The sequence below is a fragment of the Coturnix japonica genome, chromosome 4 (assembly GCF_001577835.2).
Source record: "Coturnix japonica isolate 7356 chromosome 4, Coturnix japonica 2.1, whole genome shotgun sequence".
Classification (NCBI taxonomy): Eukaryota; Metazoa; Chordata; class Aves; order Galliformes; family Phasianidae; genus Coturnix; species Coturnix japonica.
This window is the reverse complement of record NC_029519.1, coordinates 44,524,100-44,544,479: the sequence shown is the minus strand read 5'-3', so window position 1 is coordinate 44,544,479 and position 20,380 is coordinate 44,524,100. Positions and strand designations below refer to the sequence as shown.

General features: G+C 42.5%; 1 protein-coding gene across 4 annotated transcripts; it reads right to left on the bottom strand.

Moving 5' to 3' along the window:
* Positions 1 to 227: 227 nt before the first annotated feature.
* SCARB2 (scavenger receptor class B member 2) lies at positions 228 to 20,380 on the bottom strand. Of its 4 annotated transcripts, none has more exons than XR_001554948.2 (13): positions 20,182 to 20,380; positions 14,037 to 14,194; positions 11,178 to 11,325; positions 9,620 to 9,808; positions 8,791 to 8,882; positions 7,933 to 8,052; positions 6,819 to 6,997; positions 6,154 to 6,272; positions 4,744 to 4,817; positions 3,308 to 3,359; positions 2,492 to 2,650; positions 2,276 to 2,359; positions 228 to 789 (listed from the first exon to the last, which is right to left on the bottom strand). XR_001554948.2 is itself a non-coding variant. In XM_015861498.2 (13 exons), exons 1-12 carry the CDS (start codon positions 20,296 to 20,298, stop codon positions 2,330 to 2,332), a joined length of 1,437 nt encoding a protein of 478 aa, XP_015716984.1. In that variant the 5' UTR covers positions 20,299 to 20,380; the 3' UTR covers positions 228 to 789; positions 2,285 to 2,329. The 4 variants fall into 4 exon arrangements, 2 of the variants coding, with proteins under 2 accessions (XP_015716984.1, XP_015716983.1); XR_001554949.2 differs by having other exon boundaries at positions 2,280 to 2,359; XM_015861498.2 differs by having other exon boundaries at positions 2,285 to 2,359.

Below are 20,380 nucleotides of genomic sequence, written 5' to 3'. Positions count from 1 at the left end.
CACCTCTGCTGTGCCTTACAGCAACACCATGCAAGTTTGGTTTGCTTTCTCTTTTTCAGTTGAAGGGAAAAGAACCCCATGAACTTTAAGGATATCCCCTACAAGCAATGGGATCCCATGCAGGGTTAGAACAGCTACAAGGTCTGAATGGAAGAGCACTCCCAGGGGTTGGCTTCTTTCTACCTGCTAGCACCAGGTGTTTAAGGAATTCCACGCAGCGGTTTGGATCAGTTGTACAGATCCGTTCTGTACTTTAATACCAAACAGTCAGTGCAAACCGGCAGGAAGCAGCGCGCAGGACTTTACAGAAAAGACAACAGTGAGGCTACAGGAAACCGACAGGTGTGTGAGTGACACAGGAACCTGCTGCATCTCTACAAGGGTTCTTTGCAGCCCACGCTCCTAAGGCCATTTGTAAATGTTACCCGTCGTTTCTGTAACGAATCAGGCCGTTTTATTTTCACCGAGGAAGTGGTTATGATGGTCTCTGAGTGTCAGTGCAGGTACGAGAGAGTGCGGGGCTGAAAAAAGCAGGATCTCGAGCAGTTTTAAAATGTAGTTCAGTAGTTGTAACTTAGCTGCTAAGAAAAGTCTCCTCCCCTGACGACAGTGCAGATTCTCTTCCATCTTTGAACGTTACACTTGACACGACTGTTTCTCCACAGTGGACAACACTGGGTAGTGGTAGCTGGTATTAGGTAAGCTCTAATGATTTATTCTCCAAGCTCACGTATTTAAGAAGATCTACTACTATGTCCTGATGAGCGGGGACCTTTCTTCTTCAGTGCTCTGAAAGAAAAAAGTTGCAACACAGGAAGATTGAATGTGGCACATTAGAGAGCTTCCGTGCAGGGAAGCTAAATTTCCTAAACTCCAGAGAGGAAAGGAAAAAGCTCTTGGCTCCTACTTCTAAGTGCAGATTTACTTAAGGGAACCCTCACTGTGCAAGGGAGGTGCTGGAGGGTGGATGGCAGCTTTGGCAGGTAGCAGCACTGGGATGATGCAGAGATGTTCCAGATTTCCCTGTGCATGTGCAGAGGCAGAAGTGAGGCAGGGGGGAGTGGAGGAAAAGGGCCAGGACGCACCCCATACAGGGGGCTGCCTGCTCCAGGTGACACGGGCATTCAGCATACTGATATATACATACTTGACAGCTGAGATTGCTCAGGCTCCCTGTAGTACTTTCCATGTGACCACAGTCACCCTGCATCACAAAGATAGCTCTGATTGGCAGAATCACTTTTATGTTTGCAGGAAAAGCAACAAAAATAATACAGAGAAAATATGAAAAGCAGGTGTCCCTCTGTCATGTTATTTGCTGTGCAGCAACGCTCAGGAATAGCCAAGAAGGTTGGTATGCAGCCATACATGTAGTGAGGGCCAGGAATGCTTGGGACAGGGCCTTCAGGCAATGGGATGGTTTTGATTTTCTACCTGAGTCTGCCTGTGACACAGCAGGCTCAAAAGCCCAAAGGAAAAAGGACTGGGCTCTCATGAAAAGGAACCTGAACTATGGTCCTGAGAGCACCAGGTGGTGCAATGCTTCCTGGGTACCCAGAGACATACAAGACTGATGCAGAAGAGCCAGAGATCAGCTCCTCAAAGCCACTGTTCGAGGAAGGGAGGCTGCACACCTGTCTGCCAAGCTGCTGCCACTGCCACCACCACCACCACATCCCTGGCCAGCACTGGGTCCCAAAGGCTAGAAGTGCACACATAGCATAGCTGTGTGCTCTAGGGGTTCTACATGCTTTCCTACATGACTTTAAGAGGTGCCTGGGCAGCATCATACAAGCTACACTATAAGTAAGATCACAGCAGCTACAGGAAGAAAGCAGCCTCCTAGAGTACCCAGCCTGTTCCTTCAACCAAAGAATCCATAGTTTATCTCATCTGGACTCTTCTGCCTTACCTAGGGTGAAATTTCAATGTTGTTAACTAAAGGCCTTAACACCAGCATGACATTTTGAAACAGAACTTTTCATAAATAGGTGTACAAACCAGTATTATCTGGATAGAATTACTTGCATGCTGCTGTTTGTAAAATTCACCCATTCTTTAGTTATAGATGTGATTATTTATCAGAATCATAAAGCAACTGGCATAAGACAATTGTTTTTACTGAGAACACTGTCAGATTGCCTGTGACTAAATCTGTTCATTGAATACTTTTTGCTTTTTGCATCTTACCCTTCAGGGTTCTCTAGACAGGCTGTTTTTTATTTTTTATTTTTCTATTACTATCAGCAAGGAAATTAGGCACAGAAAATACTACCTGCCTTACCACGATTGTCTCTTATATTAGTTGCATTCCTTTGTCTTGGTGCATTTATTCTGAGTCTATTAAAACATCCCTTCCCTAGAAAGGTCATTTTAAACAAAAATATCACATTAAAATGTTTCTGTATGGAGAGTCAATGCAGAAGTAAAATCAACTGGAAGAAAACCAAACAGAGACAAACATACAAGGTCAAATTCAAATGTCACTTACCTCTTCTCTCACTCCCTGGGACCTGCACACAAGCACACTAAAAACAATCCCAAAAACAATTCCTATTGCCATGATTACAAAAGGGATTCCAGTTACAACACTGGCTTCCAGCAGGACGTGCTTGAGTTTGGTGGCAGATGCTTCATCAATCAGAACACTCTGGAGTAGAAAAAGATGAAGAGAGAAAGAGAGAGAAAAAATAATTCAATTCTTCTTCATATTAGGCCATTTTACCTTTGTGGGGGTAAGCTAACAATGCTCCCACAGGTCTGCACCTTTGCTTCCCTGCTTAATGTACCTTCTCTCTGAGAATCCACAGCTTTTCCTCTGAGGCCAGAGGGAAAATCTGGTCTGCATTTCTAAAGGAAGTAGTGACTTTGTATGCTCTGTTTAGGAATGCACTAATACTGGCCTGGAATGATGACATGTATCAAAGGTAATCTCCTAGAGCATCCCCTGGATCCAGTGAATTTGGTGATCCAACCACAGCACGGTCTGTACTACTGCTGCATTTACAAAAGACTCCAGAAACAAAGATGTGATTCTGCCTCTTCACCTGAGCAGCCCTCTTCCTTACAGTCAATATCTTCACAATTAAAATGACTACCCAACAAAGATTTTCCAGAACTGAAGTTAATGCAGTGGTCAACCAGCAGCAGAATTATGTTAATAGGAAACAACGCCTACTTCCTACTTACTACTACATAAAACAACAGGAAAAAATATGCATATTTTTCATGGCAAGCTCAAAGACAATAGTTTTGCAAGCAATGCTGCAATCCCACAACGCTGCAAAGAACTGATGAAATTACTTACCTCATTTATATACATCACTGGGAAAACTAGTGTTCGGATGTTGCCTGTTTCACTGTGTTAAAAAAACAAAACAACAACAACAACAAAACAATAAAAAATGATGCTTTTCCATTCTTTCAACTTCAGAATTCTGGAGACAGATTATAACAGAGCTACGAACAAGAAAACTGTCCCTAAAGAAACACTGGCTGCTGCTTTTTCATGTTGGTTTTCACTTTCCCATTGGACTACAACAATGTTAGTCTCCAACAAGCTAAATGATTTCTATTTTGGGATATGGCGTGGAGAGAAAACAAGGGATCTATGAGAGGCCTGTTGATAACTGAATGACAGGTGTGTCAGTCAGCAGGGACACTAAGCTAAGCTGAGGCTGAAGGTTACTCATATGTGTAAAACACAGAAACAGTTGTCTGTGACACATTTACAAAGAAGAAAAAAAAATCAAGTGTGGCACACATGAATAACATCTTACTCCTAAATTGTGTTCATGTAACAGCTCCTGGGCACCAGAAAATAAGGTGGTGTTAGTCTTCTTCAAGTACCCTAAGAGGACTGGCTGATTAAAATACTTCTTGTTTAGTTATAATACATAGCAAAATCATGTCAGTAAGCATCAGCTATTGAGAAGGATGAATAGCTATTATATCTCATAGGCAGCAATGAAATCAACAAGTCAGAAAGACACAAGTTAAAAGGGAGTGGCATTTCTACACAACTTTAGCTGCAGTTTGTGGACAGCTCCCTGAAACTGAGACAACAAAAAAGCCCTGCAGAATCCACTTGGAACAAAGAAGAAGAGGAGCCATTTTACTCACACATATACTCCCTTAAGCAGAATTGTACTGACTACCTAAGTCAATACAGGTTTCTATCCTTTATTGTACCAGTGTAGTCACAGGCAAGGTCTTTCTCTCTACCCAATCATACAAGCCCTTCCTCATGGAGGAAGTGTTTTGAGATCCACCACCAGATATTCTGCTTCTAAGGGGTCATGTCTTCTCATATGGTTTTCACATGACTGCTGCTGAGAAATGACAGCAGCTGCAGTATTTTTGCTTCCTAAAAGCACTGAAGAGTAAGATGTCATTACTCACTGCAGTGAGCAGCAGAGCCCCGAGTTCCAACCTCCTTTTGCTGTGGCAGACCCTTTCTTGGGAAGGTCAGTGAGATATTACAGATGCCACTGCAAGGATTGTGTGTAATTTGTCTCCAGCAACTTGTTTTTCTTGAGTACTGCCTTTACTCTGCAGAAAGAACTCCAACAGCCTCTTGGGCCATGAGTGAGGAGGATACTGCCATTTGCAATTAAGATTTGTCTGGATTTCTCTCTTAAATGTTCTGTCTCCAACCAATATTCCATCTGAATACAGCAGACAAATTCATTCTGAGTATCAATTCAGATTTGAGATATCCACAAAGAAGCAGAGAACACTTACAAGAATTCAGGTAATTTTCTGACATGAACATTGATCTGCATCCGCTTGGCTGCTTGCAGGACAAGCCCTGTCAGCTGGGGAATAAAATAAAGAACTGAATTTAAAATAATGATAGTATAAATGTGAACTAATAGAAATTAGGAGAATACAACCTAATAGTTGCACTGGTATGGATCTGCCAGGGCGGTACAAGATTCCCTTGGAATTATTATTTATCTCCATTCACCAAAGGAAGACATTCTTGTATTTTATATGCCCAGACTTTAGTCTGCCTCTGAATTACATAGATGGGAAGAGTCCACAACAGAAATAGGTGTGCCATCATGCTGTGCAAACCCACAGTTAAGCTATGGAGGAACCCTCCATCTTTCAGTTTTGGAAAAAGCTAACAACTAATGCTGCTTGTTCTGGTCTCTGAATACTGTGCAAAGACCCTCAGGCACAAGAGAAACTTTTCTTTTTGAAGACTTCAGTGAATAGGAGTGTATGGCCCCAGAGACAATAAGCACAAAACATTGTCATGACATATAAAGGTTTCAGTTGGAGGCAGAGAAGTATTTTCCCTGTTCAAGCAGCCAAATTTAGTCTGTGGTGGTGGGTGGGAAGGAGGAGGCACATGGCTCCTTTTACCCTCATACTTCAAAAGGGGAAGTAGGAGTTGGCTAACAGGAAGAGCCTGGCACCAAACCAGATGCCAAGAAACACATGCACAAGACACTGAGCCTCTGAAAGAAACTATGCAATTTCTGCCTGCTCATGCTAAACACAACAGCTTGATGAATCATGCTACTTTCTTCCTGCAAACTAGGCAGGCCACGGTTTTCCTCTCTCTCTTGATCTACTTTCAGATGTGCGGATCTAGAGAACAGTGTAAAACTACAGATCATGAGTTGAAAGCTCCCTTTATTTCTGACATCTCACGGTGAGAGTACCAAAAACTCTGCAAACTATCGTGAAAGACATATTGACCATGGTTGTGTATCCATCCTTCCATGGCTCCATGCTACCCGAGTTGAGTTCAACATGCACTGAGTATACTTATCTGCTCTCTTAGTCCACATACCTAGCTTCAGCCTGGGGAAAGTGCAGACAGGACAAAACCCCAGTATGTTGAAGGCAAGGTAAGGACAAAGAGCCTCATCTACTTCTCAGAAATATTTTAACCCCTTCATCTCATCAGTGCCAGTCTGATGGCATCTCTAACTGCACAGGTATGATAGGAAAAGCATTTTAATTCTTGATACCCAGCAAAATTTGTTCAATATAAGCAAATATGGATAGCTCCACATAAGCTAGTGAAGCTTCACTGTGACCAATGGGGACTACATCGATACACATAATGCAAGAAAGTGACCTAAGCCTATGAGCTTGGATTCATCTGTCTCACCCTCTAAAAAAGGCTGTACTTACAGGATTGATGTCCACAAATGTCTCGTGGTATTCCTTTGTTGGGTGCATGCCCTCAATGTCACTTACATACTTTTGTTCTGCTTGGTAAAAATGTGGAGCTGACAGAAATATGGGAGCACCTGGAAGGTAAAAACACAAAAAATCACAACTCAAAAATATTTGAAGAAGCCTTTGAGGACATCTGAACTCTTTGCACTGTGCATTCACAGAATGCTAAGTCCACTCTGGGGCTACAGAGCTTAATTCTGACTCCCCATCCTCTGAATAATCCCAAATTTTCCATGTTCAGCATCAGCACAGCTTCATGTCTCAAGGGTGTATGCTTGTATATTGCATTATTTGCACTCACCTAGGCAGAAATGACAACTACCTGCACAAGAGAAGACTATAAATACCCAGGCTGTTCAGTGTGGATACTGGTACTTTCGATTTCTCTGATGTAAATCATTGCTGGAGCTTGTGGCATCTCACAGGGACATCCCCTCAGATCACATCTTCATTACAGCAGTTTAACACCAACCAACCACTTGTTGCTGACTGACTTCACTGAGCATAGACATATTTCTACAGGCCTCACCAAACTGTCCTCATATATTTCAGACAGAAAGGAGAAATACGCTCTCACTAATGTCCCTCCAATCTGCTTCCACTGCCTGCTAACATACCTTGCTTGCAGATGCTAACATTGAGGACACCAGCACCAGGGCAGTTTCCTGGTGGTACACAGAATCCAGCGTTGTCTGGGTTAACGGTGGTGTTGGCAAACACCATAGGGGAGGGCACAAAGCGGTAGGTTGGGACGCCTGCAACACTTCCTGAGCTGTCGTACACCAGGTAAAGAGATCTGCAAGGAAGAAAAGCCAGACCAAGATTTGTTAGCCTTGAGCACATGCTAATTACCTTCTGCAAATGTCTCTGTTGATTCCTGTGCATCTATCTAAGTTTATAGTAAGTCAAAAGTTTAGCCTAAGCCCATTCCAACAATCTTCTGCATTCAATGTAATACGTTTTCGATCTACAGATACATATCTCATCACCCTGCTGCTGCACAAAACGGACAATAATGCACAAATTGTGCTGCTCCATGGACACTGATGCTCACCTTCAGCATCTTGGGTGTTTATTTTGGTTCCTATGGTGTATTGTGTGTTGTGCAAAGCAGTGCTGGTACATGTTATTGAGGGGAAACACAGCAGGGTAAGGACAGAAGAAAAGCACAAATCTGGCAAGTCCTAGATTTACCATAATATACATCTGTACTGATTTAGATAGAGAATTTCAGATCACTGTCTGTCCACAGACAGGAAAACTTGGAAGGGAAGAGACCTGCAGGTGTAATGTCACGCAGGAAACACCATGCTTCCCAGCATATTCTTGCATTTTAAGTAGTACTGTTTCAAGCCATGCATCTCTGAAGAAGGCAGACTGTGTTCTCTAAAAAGCAGAAACACAGGAAGATTTTCTAAGGAAAGAAGCTTCAGGTAAGGTTCATATAAATCCTCTTCCTCTCACTACAAGCCCTGCCATGCAGTCCAGCCTCTCTCCAGACATCTTTTTGATTTTCACTTTATCTTTCTTTAGAAACAGTACATCTTTAACTTGATGCATATTGGGTGTCTGTGCTTTGATTCTCCTGTCCTTCATAGCACAAACAAATACTGAACATTAATAGTGTTAAATAAAATAATGTACAGAAAAATATCAGCCTAATGTGAAACCTCAACAGGAATGGACACAAATGCTCTCCTGTAAAGTCAGTGTTCATTTCTCTTTTCCTACCTGCAAAAATCAGAAGAAAATATATAAATGTTCTCATCTTTGCTAATCAGTGGATGAAAAGATGTCCCATCTGTTCCATTGATCATGTTACAAGTCTTTGTTGTCCACCAACTCAGTGACCTGAAGAAAATGAAGCAAAGAGAATAAGGTTTAAAAGACCTTTGATTGGTGGTCACACCAGTTTATGATCTGAGCAAAAGAGCATCAGACCAGTATAGCACTAAGTTCTATTTCTTCTACTAACAAAAATAGGGTTAAAATTGCATTTATCTCATTTCTAAACTGGTGCCAAACAAGTAAGAATCCATCTGCAAGAGTTTCTCCCATATACGTGATTGCTGGGAAATGTTTCACTTAATGGGAGAGAGGTGCTTTAGGCAGTTCTTTGGCTTCTGTGTAATGCCTGCTGTCCTCTGAATAAGTGTTAGATTCTCAGGCATCAGCTGTCTCAGCCCAGGCTCTGGGCACAGAGCAGTAAGGAGGAGATGCAGGAAGTCTGTGCCACAGCCTGCTGCTTTGGTACTTGAGCCCCAAAGGGCATGTAGGGTTGTCCCAGAGGAGGGTGTGGAGAGGGGGCCACCTCTGCCACAGGGCATGCAGGGGCTCAGAAGTGAGCATTCACAGCAGCCTGCTCTATAAGGGCAGGGCTGTCTTTTCATAATTATATGATCCATGCTAAAATACTGGAGGCAGGGGCTTCTAGGAAGCATCATCATCCTCAGAATAAAATAACCTTATTTTTTTCTTTCTTTTTTTTTTTTTTTTTTGGAAATAACATAAAGATGAACATTTTTGTTCATCAGAAGTATGAAAAGTGGCAAATTTTAAACAGAGGCCTGATCGCACTGAAAAACTTACTCTTTTCCTTTCCATTCCACAATTCTTGAGAAGTTAAGGTAGTTCATTTCTCCACTTAGGAAAACATATTCTCCATCATCAGTTCCATTCATCTGCAAACAAATAGGTGAGTTTTTGTTATTCTGCTCACTTTGTTAGCACTTGGCCAGTAACTACATCAGAGTGACAGGAGCCTAAGCTGTCATCACTTCAGTTCCACTCTGGGAGCGATGGACTCCCTTGAAGTGCGTGCAAATCATCACACTTCACCTAGTATATAAAATGAGGTGGCAGTGACTATGCAAAATTTTCACTCCTCCTAGGTAAAGGGGATCTAACATTGTTAGTTCTTCTTCCCCTTTTGCATTTGCTACTAGCAAAATAAACCCACAGAAAACAAACCGAATACTGCAGGTAATCTCTGTGAAACAAGCCCAAGCTGACTTGCAGTCAGAGACACTGAGGAAGCCAGCAATGGCTATAGCTCAGAAATAGCATAGTCTCAACTACTACTAATGAAATCTTTCAGGAAATTTTCTTTCTTTCACATCTCGTACCAATAAGACCACACTATTATAGCGAGCACAGTCAACAGTAGAGTTGTTTATATCCACTCTTGGAAAACTTATGCATATTTGACAAAGGGAAAAGATAAAAGACTTGAAACTGAGCCACAGGTCAGAGCCTAGATACAATCAAACAGAAGAGGAAACATTCTTTTGCTACCTCTGCAGCCTCAGTCTCCATGGCCTCAGTTCAGGAGCAGCCTTGCTGGCAATGACAGTCCCAACACTGTAGCAATGACATCACTCCCAATTTAAAGCACCAGGAAGTCTTGCACAGTAATTACCTTATTAAAGAAGCCAAACACTGGATCGATTTCAGGATGCAAAACATGAATGGCTGACAGGAGTTTGTCTTTGTAGCCCCACAGTAATTCATGCACTGTGCGAACTGTAAACAGGGATTCTTGGTATAGGAGCAATAGCACCTCCGTGGCAAACTGAAGAGAGGTTGCCCTGGTCCACTCCATTGCAGTCTACCATGGGGATTAGAATCAGGGATAAACAGTCAGATTCATTGTTGGATAAATAATAACAGCTGCATACAAACAGACCAGCACTGCACATGTTTCACTTGTATTTTCAGTTTCATTATTTCCACTCGTGGCAAGTACCATGCAGGCTAACAGGTTCTTCAGCTATTCTTGACAGGGAAGTGCTCCTGCAGGTTCCCCTTCAGGCAGACATGGGCACACACCCAGTTTGGTTTCGTGCCAGCCCCTTCTGTAGTGTTCAGAATGGATTTTAAGTGAAACCGGCAACACCACTTTCTAAACAGCACCAATTTCACAGCTTTATTACTGCTGGAGATGCGCTCCGGATTTCAGCCTGAGGAAGTTATGGTTTACATTTTGAAAAACAAAGGCCGCAAAGATAAGCAATCTCCAAAATAGAAACACCAAAAGTTCATTATTCTGTAGCTGGAAAGGTGATTTAACATTATGTATCTAAAAACAGAAAGAATACTCCTTGGGTGAACCAAACCATAGTTCTTCTAGAACTGCCTGTTACAGTATATCTCAGTCAAAAATTTGAACAAGAGAATACTAACTAACACTCAAATGCACATGAAGAACTGTAAATACAGAGTATACTGTTGTCAACTTCCAGTAAGCTGCACTCTATTGAATACCACATACAGTGCATTTATGTATTCATCCATAAAATCAAAACAGACATTTTTAGAAATGCTAGGGAAAAATGAGTAACTGACTTCAATCACAGGATATAAATGAGCTTAAGGAGTAAAGACTTCATTACACAACCAACAAGTATTTCTGTACTGTCTACTTTTCCTTGCAAGGTATAATTGCTTTGTATCTGCTTGTTCTTGGGCTGTCCGTTCCTGTGTGAGACCAAAAAATAATGGTCTGCCTCTGCATACAGCTTCACCTAATGCAGAATGTGAGCGCCTGTCTTAATTGTAGCCAGTAGTACCTTTTCATTCACTGGCATCTGAAATCCCCCTTGTAGAATTATTTTTTTCAGTTTGTGATGTAGATTTTGAGGCAATTTTTCAAATTTTGATTAAAACAACAACCACCACCACACTGAAATGCCAGAGTTCCTCCTATGGATTTGATTTCAGTAACTCCCTGATTTTGTCTAGTCATGAAAAGCCAACAAGCCTGATTTCTGCTCATCTCCAAAGTGTCAGCTCTCAGACAAGGAGTGAAAAACTGATACTATGGAGGTGTTTGGTGAGGAAAGAACATAACAAAAAACCCACAACAGTCTAAACCTAAAATGAATGCAGCATCTGTCGTGATATAAACCGCCTCCCTAGCTCTTCAATCACCCTTATCTACCATGCTGACTCCCAAGCAGAAATGGAGGAGAACTCACCACTGCAGGAACATTAATTGTTCTAATCAGATCCACTTCAGGGTTTCCAACTGACTTCTGAGGTTCAAATACATACGTCTTTGGATTCAGAGCAGATACTTTGGTGCCATTGTCCAAAAACTGAACATGTACTCTTGGCCTGTATTCTCTGAAAAACAAGAGTTTGCTCTGTAAGCAAATTAAGCATGTACAATTGATACTAACTGCAATCAACTTGTGGCTATTGTACTGCTCTAAGAACATGAAGGGTGGAGTAGATGATCTCAGTGGTCTTAATGATTCTACAATTTTCAGTTCATTAAGATTCAGTTTGTTTTTGCTACTGCTGTCAGCAGCGCAGCTCCCCTCTGTCACAACAGATGAATTTTCCCTCACAGAGTGCTTCCAAAATGCCACCCCATGCAATAATTGCATTATTTTTGCCTGGTCTTGAAAAAAACTCCAATGAAAAGGGAAAATTTCAAACAGCACAGGGTTTAGAGGCACTGTATATGAGACTGCCCTTGATGCAGATTGGAAATGAGACTTTTGCCTTTTTGCTGCAGGAAGAACAAGATACAGGCTTCACCTCATTGACTTAAGAACCTATTAGAAACTTTCTGCTAGCATCCATATACTTTGCACTCATTTTAGCTCTTTTCCTTTAATTCTGAGGTAGCCATCATGGATGTAACAGAAATCAAACTGAATTTTTGCCCTGAACTGCTCATAGCCTCAGAGGCGCTTCTGGTGCTGTCTAAGCACTCAGAAAAGCAACATAAAACTTAGGATTGCTGACAAACAAGTCCAGTTGGAAGAAACATCAAATGCTGCCTGATGATCTAGTAAGGAAATCAGACCTTAACTACTGTGAAGCACATTATAACCATAATTTAGTCCATGAACAATAGCACTGCACAAATAAGAAACACAATTCTACAGAACTGTCTGGCTCAGGTTCAAAATGAGATACATATCTATCGTCAGCAAATCAGAAAACATAAGTAGCAGGTTTTCTTCTCATGGCATTGTCCTTCTGGCATGTGTCTGAGTTGAAATGGGCTGTACTTCATGCAGCTTCCACTAAGAATGAATTATTTTATTTATTGTAAATCCAACTTACAGGATATAAAAAGACAAGTGTGGCTACATTTCTGTTTGAGAATCTACTTCTGCACCAACTCTAATTTCTGTTGGTCAAAACCATGAACTATTTCAAATTTAACCATCCAGGATGAGACTATTCAACCATCTCACCCTCTTCTCTGCTGCTCCATATTTTTTCCCCTGCCTGTTGGGGGTGGTTCACTTCCAGCCTTTCTCCCTACTCTCCAATTTTATAAAAGAACGGAGTCACACTTCTTTTTAGAGCATTTTAGGCATTCTGCCACATGCTAAACCTAAATGGCTCTTGATTATCTTGCTACACTGGGCCTGTGTGACAAATCTAGCATTTATTCTCTGGCTGTAGCATGCAGTATGTCTGCAACACCCCTCCCCGATCCCGCTCCTCCATCATGCCTCCTCCTTCCCCACCCATTGCCTACAGTCTGGTTCAGTTAACAACAGCAGTTAAGCAAGGGATAAAGAAAGAATCTGCTGGGAAGGAGCACTTAAGTTTTTAACTTTCCCATTTCTTCCATTCAATGGAGCACAGCACAGTTGAATTTTGTTTAGACATGTCAAAATTGGGCAAACCAAAGAAGCCAGAAGCTGGAATGTGCAGCCTGCCTCCCCTGGACAGCATTGAACAAGGCAGAGATTCCTGCCCCAACCTGCGCCCACGCAGACAGCCTGTGGCGTGTGCTGTATGGGAAAGCTCTCCCAACAAGCCACAAGTCAGTAGCTCTCTAGTTTTTCCTCCTGCTCTACCAGTTTATCTAATAGAGGTACTCTGCCAAAGTAGCACAACTACTTTGCCGAGGCTAAATAAACACAGCAATGAAAAGGAAGAGACGGGAAAAGGGAGGAAGCAACACAAAGCTGAGCTGTGAGAGGAAAGGAACAGAAAGGGAAGACATATTGCAAAGAATTAGGCAGCCTGAGAGAAAAACTTCTGGATGAATATGACAGTGAGACTGACAACAAGAAATCTACATTTTTGCCTTGGTTCTCATACCTCCCGAAGTTCAAAGGCCATAATGTCTATTGCTCCTGGTATGCACTACTGTGTATAGAGGAGCAGTATGAATCTCTAAGGGAAAACTTACTTGTAAAGCAGACTGAAATCTCTCCAGGTCCAGAAGAGTCAGACTGCTCAGTGTGGAGCCATTTCATGCAGCAGAATAAGCCAGGTTAGTTGGTAAGCTCCAACACTGCACATGGCCTAACTGAATCCTGCTATCTGTAAAAACTGTAGATATATCTGAATCTAAGCAGGTGAAGGCTAGCTGAGGGAAATCCCCGTAGTTCCATTCTGCAGCTGGTTTTCTGCCCACATTTTTACTGATATGAATTGTGCAATTCCAGCTAGGAACTAAGTTCTGGGTGAACACATGAATCACATCTTTACGCAATGCTCCTCTTGGCCTACATCTCAACCAATTAGTGTCTGTCTCTCATAATTCAGTAGGCCACGATGCAGAGAGTTTCCTCTGTATCCAGCAGCTGAGGAACAGCAGTGCAAAAGCAAAATCTGGCATAAAATCTGCAAAAATGCTGACTGAATCTGGAACTGCTTGGAGGTTTGTGATGTGTCAGCCTAGATGTACCATCCAGGTAGTGACAAATGAGTCTATTCTCCGCAGAATAGATTTTCAAGCACTCATTAACAGCTATGTTTCTTCTTAGAATGGGATCCCAAACATTCTGGATCCCACTTTTTTGCCTCCTTACACACAGCAGATTTAGTGAAATATGAACACAGAAAAATGGTCCTACCGGTAGGTATATGGCCCTTTTTCCTCTACAAGAGGAGTAGCACCTTGAAGCACTTCTAGTGGATTTGTCACATTAAAAAAGTAAAACTGCATGTAGACTGGTGGAGGAGGATCTTCCCAAGCTTCAAAGGTTTCTGTGCCATTTTTTAACACTGTCCCCTGAAACAAGAGAAAGAGAAATAAGCCGTTAGTGGTAGATGCTGAATGACAGTCATAGGAAAGAGAGCAATTCTATGCCCTCAGAAAAAAAGACCATAGGATTAGAGATCCCAACTCTACAGATACTTTGTGCTTTCCTTTGAAGCATATCACCAATCAGACACATACTACTATACTTGCAGCCTAGGGGCAAACTTTGTTGGAATTATTGATTTGCTTCTTCCTACAAACAGTTCTGCCTGACATTTTTCAGAGTGAAGACTTATCAGCTACTACACAAAATGATCCTCTTGTACTCCCTGCAAGAGCAAAAAATGCCACAAAACAAGCCCACATTACGGTTAAAAGAAGCAGAACTCAATAGTGTGAGACCAAGAAGTCATAAAGGAGATATATTAGGAGGAAAAAGGCCAGAAAAGAAGCTCAGCTTCCTTGTGTTTATGATTTATTTCCCTAAGAATGTGAGATTCCAGTGCAGCTGTGAAATTCTGTCTCAAAGCAATTGGACTTTGTTTTTCAGTGGCCAGGGAGAAAAAGCTGCAAATGAAAGAATTTTCTTTCAGTTAAGCAGACTGAGATATACGCCCTTCTCAAGACTCTGAATAGGACAAAAGTTCTTTGCCCTCTGCCTTTAATTACAGCAATGAGAAGGTGTGCATCTCCAGACTACTAGTGTATTCTGTATTCAGCTAAACACGGTTCTACAAAATAAGAGCTACAAATAATTATTTTATTACAGAAGCTCTTATGTAATGAATCAGTAACTCCTATACTGTGTCAGAAAGAACGGCACAGCTGCAGCTGTATGCAGCTGCATTAAGAATATATAACATAGGTCTCAACCCCATATTTTATTTCCATTCTATTTCACATAAAATTCACCACAACTATAAAAACATCACCAACAAAACCACAAAATTAAGGCTTTTCCTACGTTTTAACACTGCTGCTGCCACAGTTGCAGTAAAGTAAAACAGGGCTTGCAGAAGGGAAATTTCAGGAATATGTGAAACAAAACTCTGTCTTTGAAAAGCTTATCACCAGTAGGCAAAAGGAGGGGAAATAATTTGCAATTAAATGGGTCTCATCAACACTTGCTCTTTTTATTCTTCTGAGAAAACAAGTCAAATATTGTTAAGCACAAACTCAAAATCAGGGCAGACTGGACAGCTGCCATGTCTTGGTTACCATCTGTGAGGTCTTAATTTTTATCAGTCTCAGTTGCCTTAGCATTCATTTTTGGTTTTCCCACTAAAGGTTATGTCAGCACGCAGCTTTTAATTTTGTATGATTGGAGAAAGAGAAGACTGTTTTAAAAAAAAACACATATTGGTGGGAGATTGGAATGGCAACAGTATCCCTGAACAGCAAAGTAAGCCCCTCTAGCCTGAAGTATTCTGCAAATGCAGACTGCTTTCCTCTGAGGATTTCAAACCACATCTTCTATGAATGTCACAAAAAACACAAGCCGTGTTTCAAGTGCTTTGTGCATTTCTTTGGAACTATCAGCACCTCATATCCACTGTTTCCTACGCAATCTAATGCTCTTGATCAGTTGTTTTGCAATCTGTGCCAATGCAGCTCAGGCCTGTATTCAGACAGAGCCTTCCCAAAGTTGGTTTGTAGGATCAGGAATAGGAAATCTCATTAAATCAGACATTCTGTTTCCAGGACACTGCCAGAAAGGGCTGGGAATGACACAGCATTGTATTTAATGAATCTAGAGACGATCACTATATTTTTTATCCATATGTACAGTCAGTTATTTGAGAAGTAATGGTGCAGCACTCTACTGATGCCAGTCCCCTTTCTAAGAAGTCGTACACAGCTCACATTTCCCAAGCACATGAAATACAATTAAGAATTAATGTGGAACTGATGGTTGTATCAGAATACTCTCTCCTATCTTGACTTTAACTCCGGGAATCTGTACTATTCCCCAAGAACTAGTAAGTGTTATCAGAGCACCTACATACCACTTAAATTGCTCTCACATGAGGCAATTACAATGAGAGATTACTCAATCTACATGTTCAACTTTTAAAAAAAGTTCACGTCAGCCATATTAATTTGTTTTGTGTTCCTGAGATTTTGAATTTTAAGTGATCCCCTGGGAGATGGACTACAGAGCAAAAGGGCAATGAAACACTGTCATACTGCGATTTATTTGCTGGATGTGCGTAACTCTGCTTGGATCTCCCACAGAAATGACAGGGACTAATTTTAGCTCTGCACAGTGATAGCAGCGGTGTAAATCCAGACTCACAAACTTCTGAGCAGGACTTAGATACACTCCCGTGAAATTCTCAAATAATAAGAGACAGTGTGCTCTCCTCTGTTTTTCACCTAATGTTACCAAGAATATTTGGATCTGCCACACGATACTACGTAGCCCAGACCTAAGAGAAAAATTATAAGCTCATATTATTTGAACAAAACATGTCCATGCCCCCCAGCTGAGTTTAGTTCTGCTGACTGACTCATAGCAGAGTACCCTCTGATATTACATGTGTGGGATTGTTGTTTTTTTTTTGACAGAGGTTGTGAGCACTACTAGGATAGGCAGGCAGCAAAATATCGGATTACATGACTGCTCTTTAAAGATACACAAAAGATACAGCCTCACCTGTACTTACTCTTGCTGTACCAACAGAGACTCAATCCTTCCCTGTTGATACACGCAAGAAGTACAAAGCATTCAGGACCCTCAGGTTCTGCAGGATGTAGCCTTGGAAGGCCTGAGCCTCTGAGATGCTGTCTCACAGAGTTGTATGATGCACCTTCTGCAGGACCACAACCTAAAAGCAGTGTACTATGTGATCTTGTGTCCGCACTTAGCTATGCAGCACAGCTTCTTGTTTCCCAGTAGAGTCCACGTGAATTTCAAACAACAAAAACATCTGTCCCACTGGCTTTATTTACCATGACAGTCCATTCACTGCTGTTTCCTTGCCTTGGCCTCACGTCAAAAAGAAGAAATATAAAATGAGCTTCTCCTCCCAAATGTAATTTTTACTGTCGGTGATAGTTTTATTCATGGAACTGCAAAGTGTTCTAATTCCAGGACAATACATCCACCTGTGATAGAATTTAATCACAACTTTTTCAGAGAAGCAATAGGGTAAACATTCAGACCAGCACAAGCAGATTTCTCTGACCCTGTGTTTTTAGAACTGTCTGTTCAAAAGGAGCACCTCAACTCCAGACTAAGCAGTGCTGAGAGGATTTCACATTAAACAAAATCTTAAAATGATCGATAAATAAAATAAGTCAAGGGATAAAATATCAGCCCTGCCCCTCTGGGTCTTAGACACTCCTAGTAATCCAGCTCTAGAGACTGCTGACTACAAAAACCATTGAAATTTCAAGGTACTAAAAGACTAAGTATTTTCTACAACTATCAGCATAAGATATGTGGCATAAACAGAACACTTGGAGTAAAGACCCAAGGACCGATTGCCCAAGTTTTGCATTAAGTGCATAGCTCAAGGGTTGCAGTGTTCATAAACTGCACAATTAAGGCAGTAAAATCCATAATAATGTAACAAATATATATCATAAGGCAAACACTGCTTGCAGCTGGGCAGGCCTTTCTCCTGTAGGCAGCTATTTTATTCTCTTTTATGACAGTTGTTTTTTTTCCCATTATTTGATGAGCTTCAGTTGCTACCCCAGCAACTCACAGCTACAAGACATGATGGACATCTGATCTGGCACAGCACTCTAGTACACAAAGAACCACTAAGACTGACTAGTAAGATAACAACTGTGAATGCTTTTGGAGAAAGGTGTTCCCACCATCCTCATCATTACACAAGTGCCTGCTGATCTTCCAGAGAATATATAGTCTGATGTCCCGCTGATTCCCTTGTCCTTCCTGTACTCCCACTCTCTCCAGGAACAGACTCTGAGTTCCCTGTCTTTGGCTAGAAAGGATGTGGCACACAAATTCCCTACTGCAAGCCAACTTATCATCACTGCTTCATATATAGTGAGTTTGGATACACAGGTGCTTCAGACGGTCCAAAATGCAGCCTTCCATTTGAGCTTACTTCACTGTAAGTCACTGCTGTTGCAGGACTGCTAGAAATCCCTCAGTGGAGCATGGACTACCTGCAGAAAAGACATCTTCCTTCCCTTCTGCAATTCTTCCAAAGGCAGGTGGCTGTGGAGGGTAAGAGTGGCCAGCAAGAAACACATGAACACTGAGATGCCATTTCAAATCCATTGCCCTGGACTTCAAAGCAACAAGAGGACTCAGAAAGCTCTTGTCTTGCTGCATTTCAAAGACAAATTGGGATTTGTGTATTTGTACAAGGTTTTCTAAGCTGCAGAGATGGTTACACAAGAGACAACAACTCGCTAGACCACACACAAATGAGAAAAACGTGCAGGATAAAGAACACGTGGTAAGCAGCAGAATCAGCAGAGCAACCAGGAAGCACACTGCTTTGGGGCTGAAAGCTGTTCTTCCACAGTGTATATGCATGGCTCCTGCAGATGGCTAGGAGGGTGTCACAGGCTTGTGTGGGGAGCAGGATGCTTGATCCTGTGCAACCCAGATGCACTGGCATGAGCTGCAGAGCACTAAGTAGGAAAAGACTGAGCTCTAGGAACTGTTTCCCGCATTACCCAAAGCTCTGGTGAGTGACTACCAACTTACTCTTATATAATCAACCATTAAGGGTAAGGAGTGTGCAGCTAAGAGGTAATACGCATAAGGAGGATCACAACTAATTCCTGACAGTCCTATGCTATCCCACCAAACCTTTGCTGTTTTATGTTTGTTTTTTTTCCCACCACCCTGCACTTGTGCTAAGCGCATGAAATATTGGAAACTACAACTTCTGCTTGTGATGCAGAGGATGACAGAATGGCTTGGTTTGCACAAAACTTTGCATCCATCAACATTCACATCAGTTCATTTCTGCTTTTCAGAATGCCTACGAGCTGATGATGGAATGGCTTTAGAATAAAGCATGCTACATTCAACTGCCAGCAAATGCTGCAGGAGTAGCTCCTGAAGAGCAGCTGACACACTGACAGCCTGCACCACAGCTCACCCTACGGTGGCCTCCTGTTGGCTACACCCCAAACTTTCAGATACACCTGGAAGGATCGTAACTTGTTTTAAGCTGACTATACTCATTAAATCAAATTTATTTAAGACATTACAGTTTCTCAGTGAGGAAACGCCTGCTGTTGACGCCTCGAGGAAAAGAAGAGCACATGGGTTAGGACAGCAGACTTGTGTCACCAACCAGACAATAGCACTGGTCACATCATGTGGTAGTGCTCTTGGTTCCTCTGAGTAACCATTACATTCTTCAGACTAGGAATATTAGTTAATTTACATGCCTCACATATACTTTAAGGGAAAATAGCTACTGAGGAGTGCTTTTCATGATAAGTAGGGGAGTTTCTAACATTAATGCAGTTGACCATGACAAGTCATGCGGATTTATGACCAACATGACCATAACAGAGGAACAAAAGCTGAGGAGGACCATGAACATCTTCAGCACTCATGAGGATGCCAGGACGTGACCCCAGACCCTCGTGCTCCAAAGACTGCAACAAACGGAGCAGCAGAGCAAAAGCTGCCAGAAATGTACGATGGAGATGACAAAGGAGGAGGCAGGAGGGGTGCTTCAGGTGCTCCCTGCTGTCCTGTCGTGTGTTACAGCAGCAGCCCGCCCCCCTCCCCCGCCAGATCACAACACATGCCTCACAGCCTGTATAGCTGTCTCAGAGCGCTTATTTTTACTCATATTGTCTGATTTCATGCACGGCCCGAGCCCCGCCCCGGCCGTGCAGGGCCAGGCATTTCGTTGCCGAGAGGTGCACGGCGACCCCCACCCGACCGCGTCGGGGCACGAAGGAACTGTACGGTGCCACTCCGCCATCTCCGTCCTCCCTCCCTCTGCTCCCAGGGTTATTTTGAGAGGGAATAAACCCATCGGGAGGGATTGCGGCCGAGTTCTCACCTGCTTCACTTGCAGGTCCACCACCGTCTGGAAGACGTGCGCCACCAACAAGGAGATGCTGGCGATGAGCAGCGTCAGAGCCAGGACCCCCACGGTGACGAGACACAGCGACCTCATAGCTGCCACCGACGAGACACAACACCGCCGTCAGCTCGGCCGCCGCCAGGCTCCGGGCACGGCGTAAGGGGCGGGCGGCCGC

What these genes read in the sequence shown, in the direction of transcription:
- SCARB2 (XM_015861497.2), bottom strand. Translation starts at nt 20,298, where the DNA reads ATGAGGTCGCTGTGTCTCGTCACCGTGGGGGTCCTGGCTCTGACGCTG. An exon ending in AGAAAATTACCTGAATTCTT is followed by an intron (nt 3,360 to 4,743) that starts GTAAGTGTTCTC and finishes TTTTTAACACAG; the next exon opens with TGAAACAGGCAACATCCGAA. An exon ending in CCCAGGGAGTGAGAGAAGAG is followed by an intron (nt 790 to 2,491) that starts GTAAGTGACATT and finishes TTTTTCTTTCAG; the next exon opens with AGCACTGAAGAAGAAAGGTC.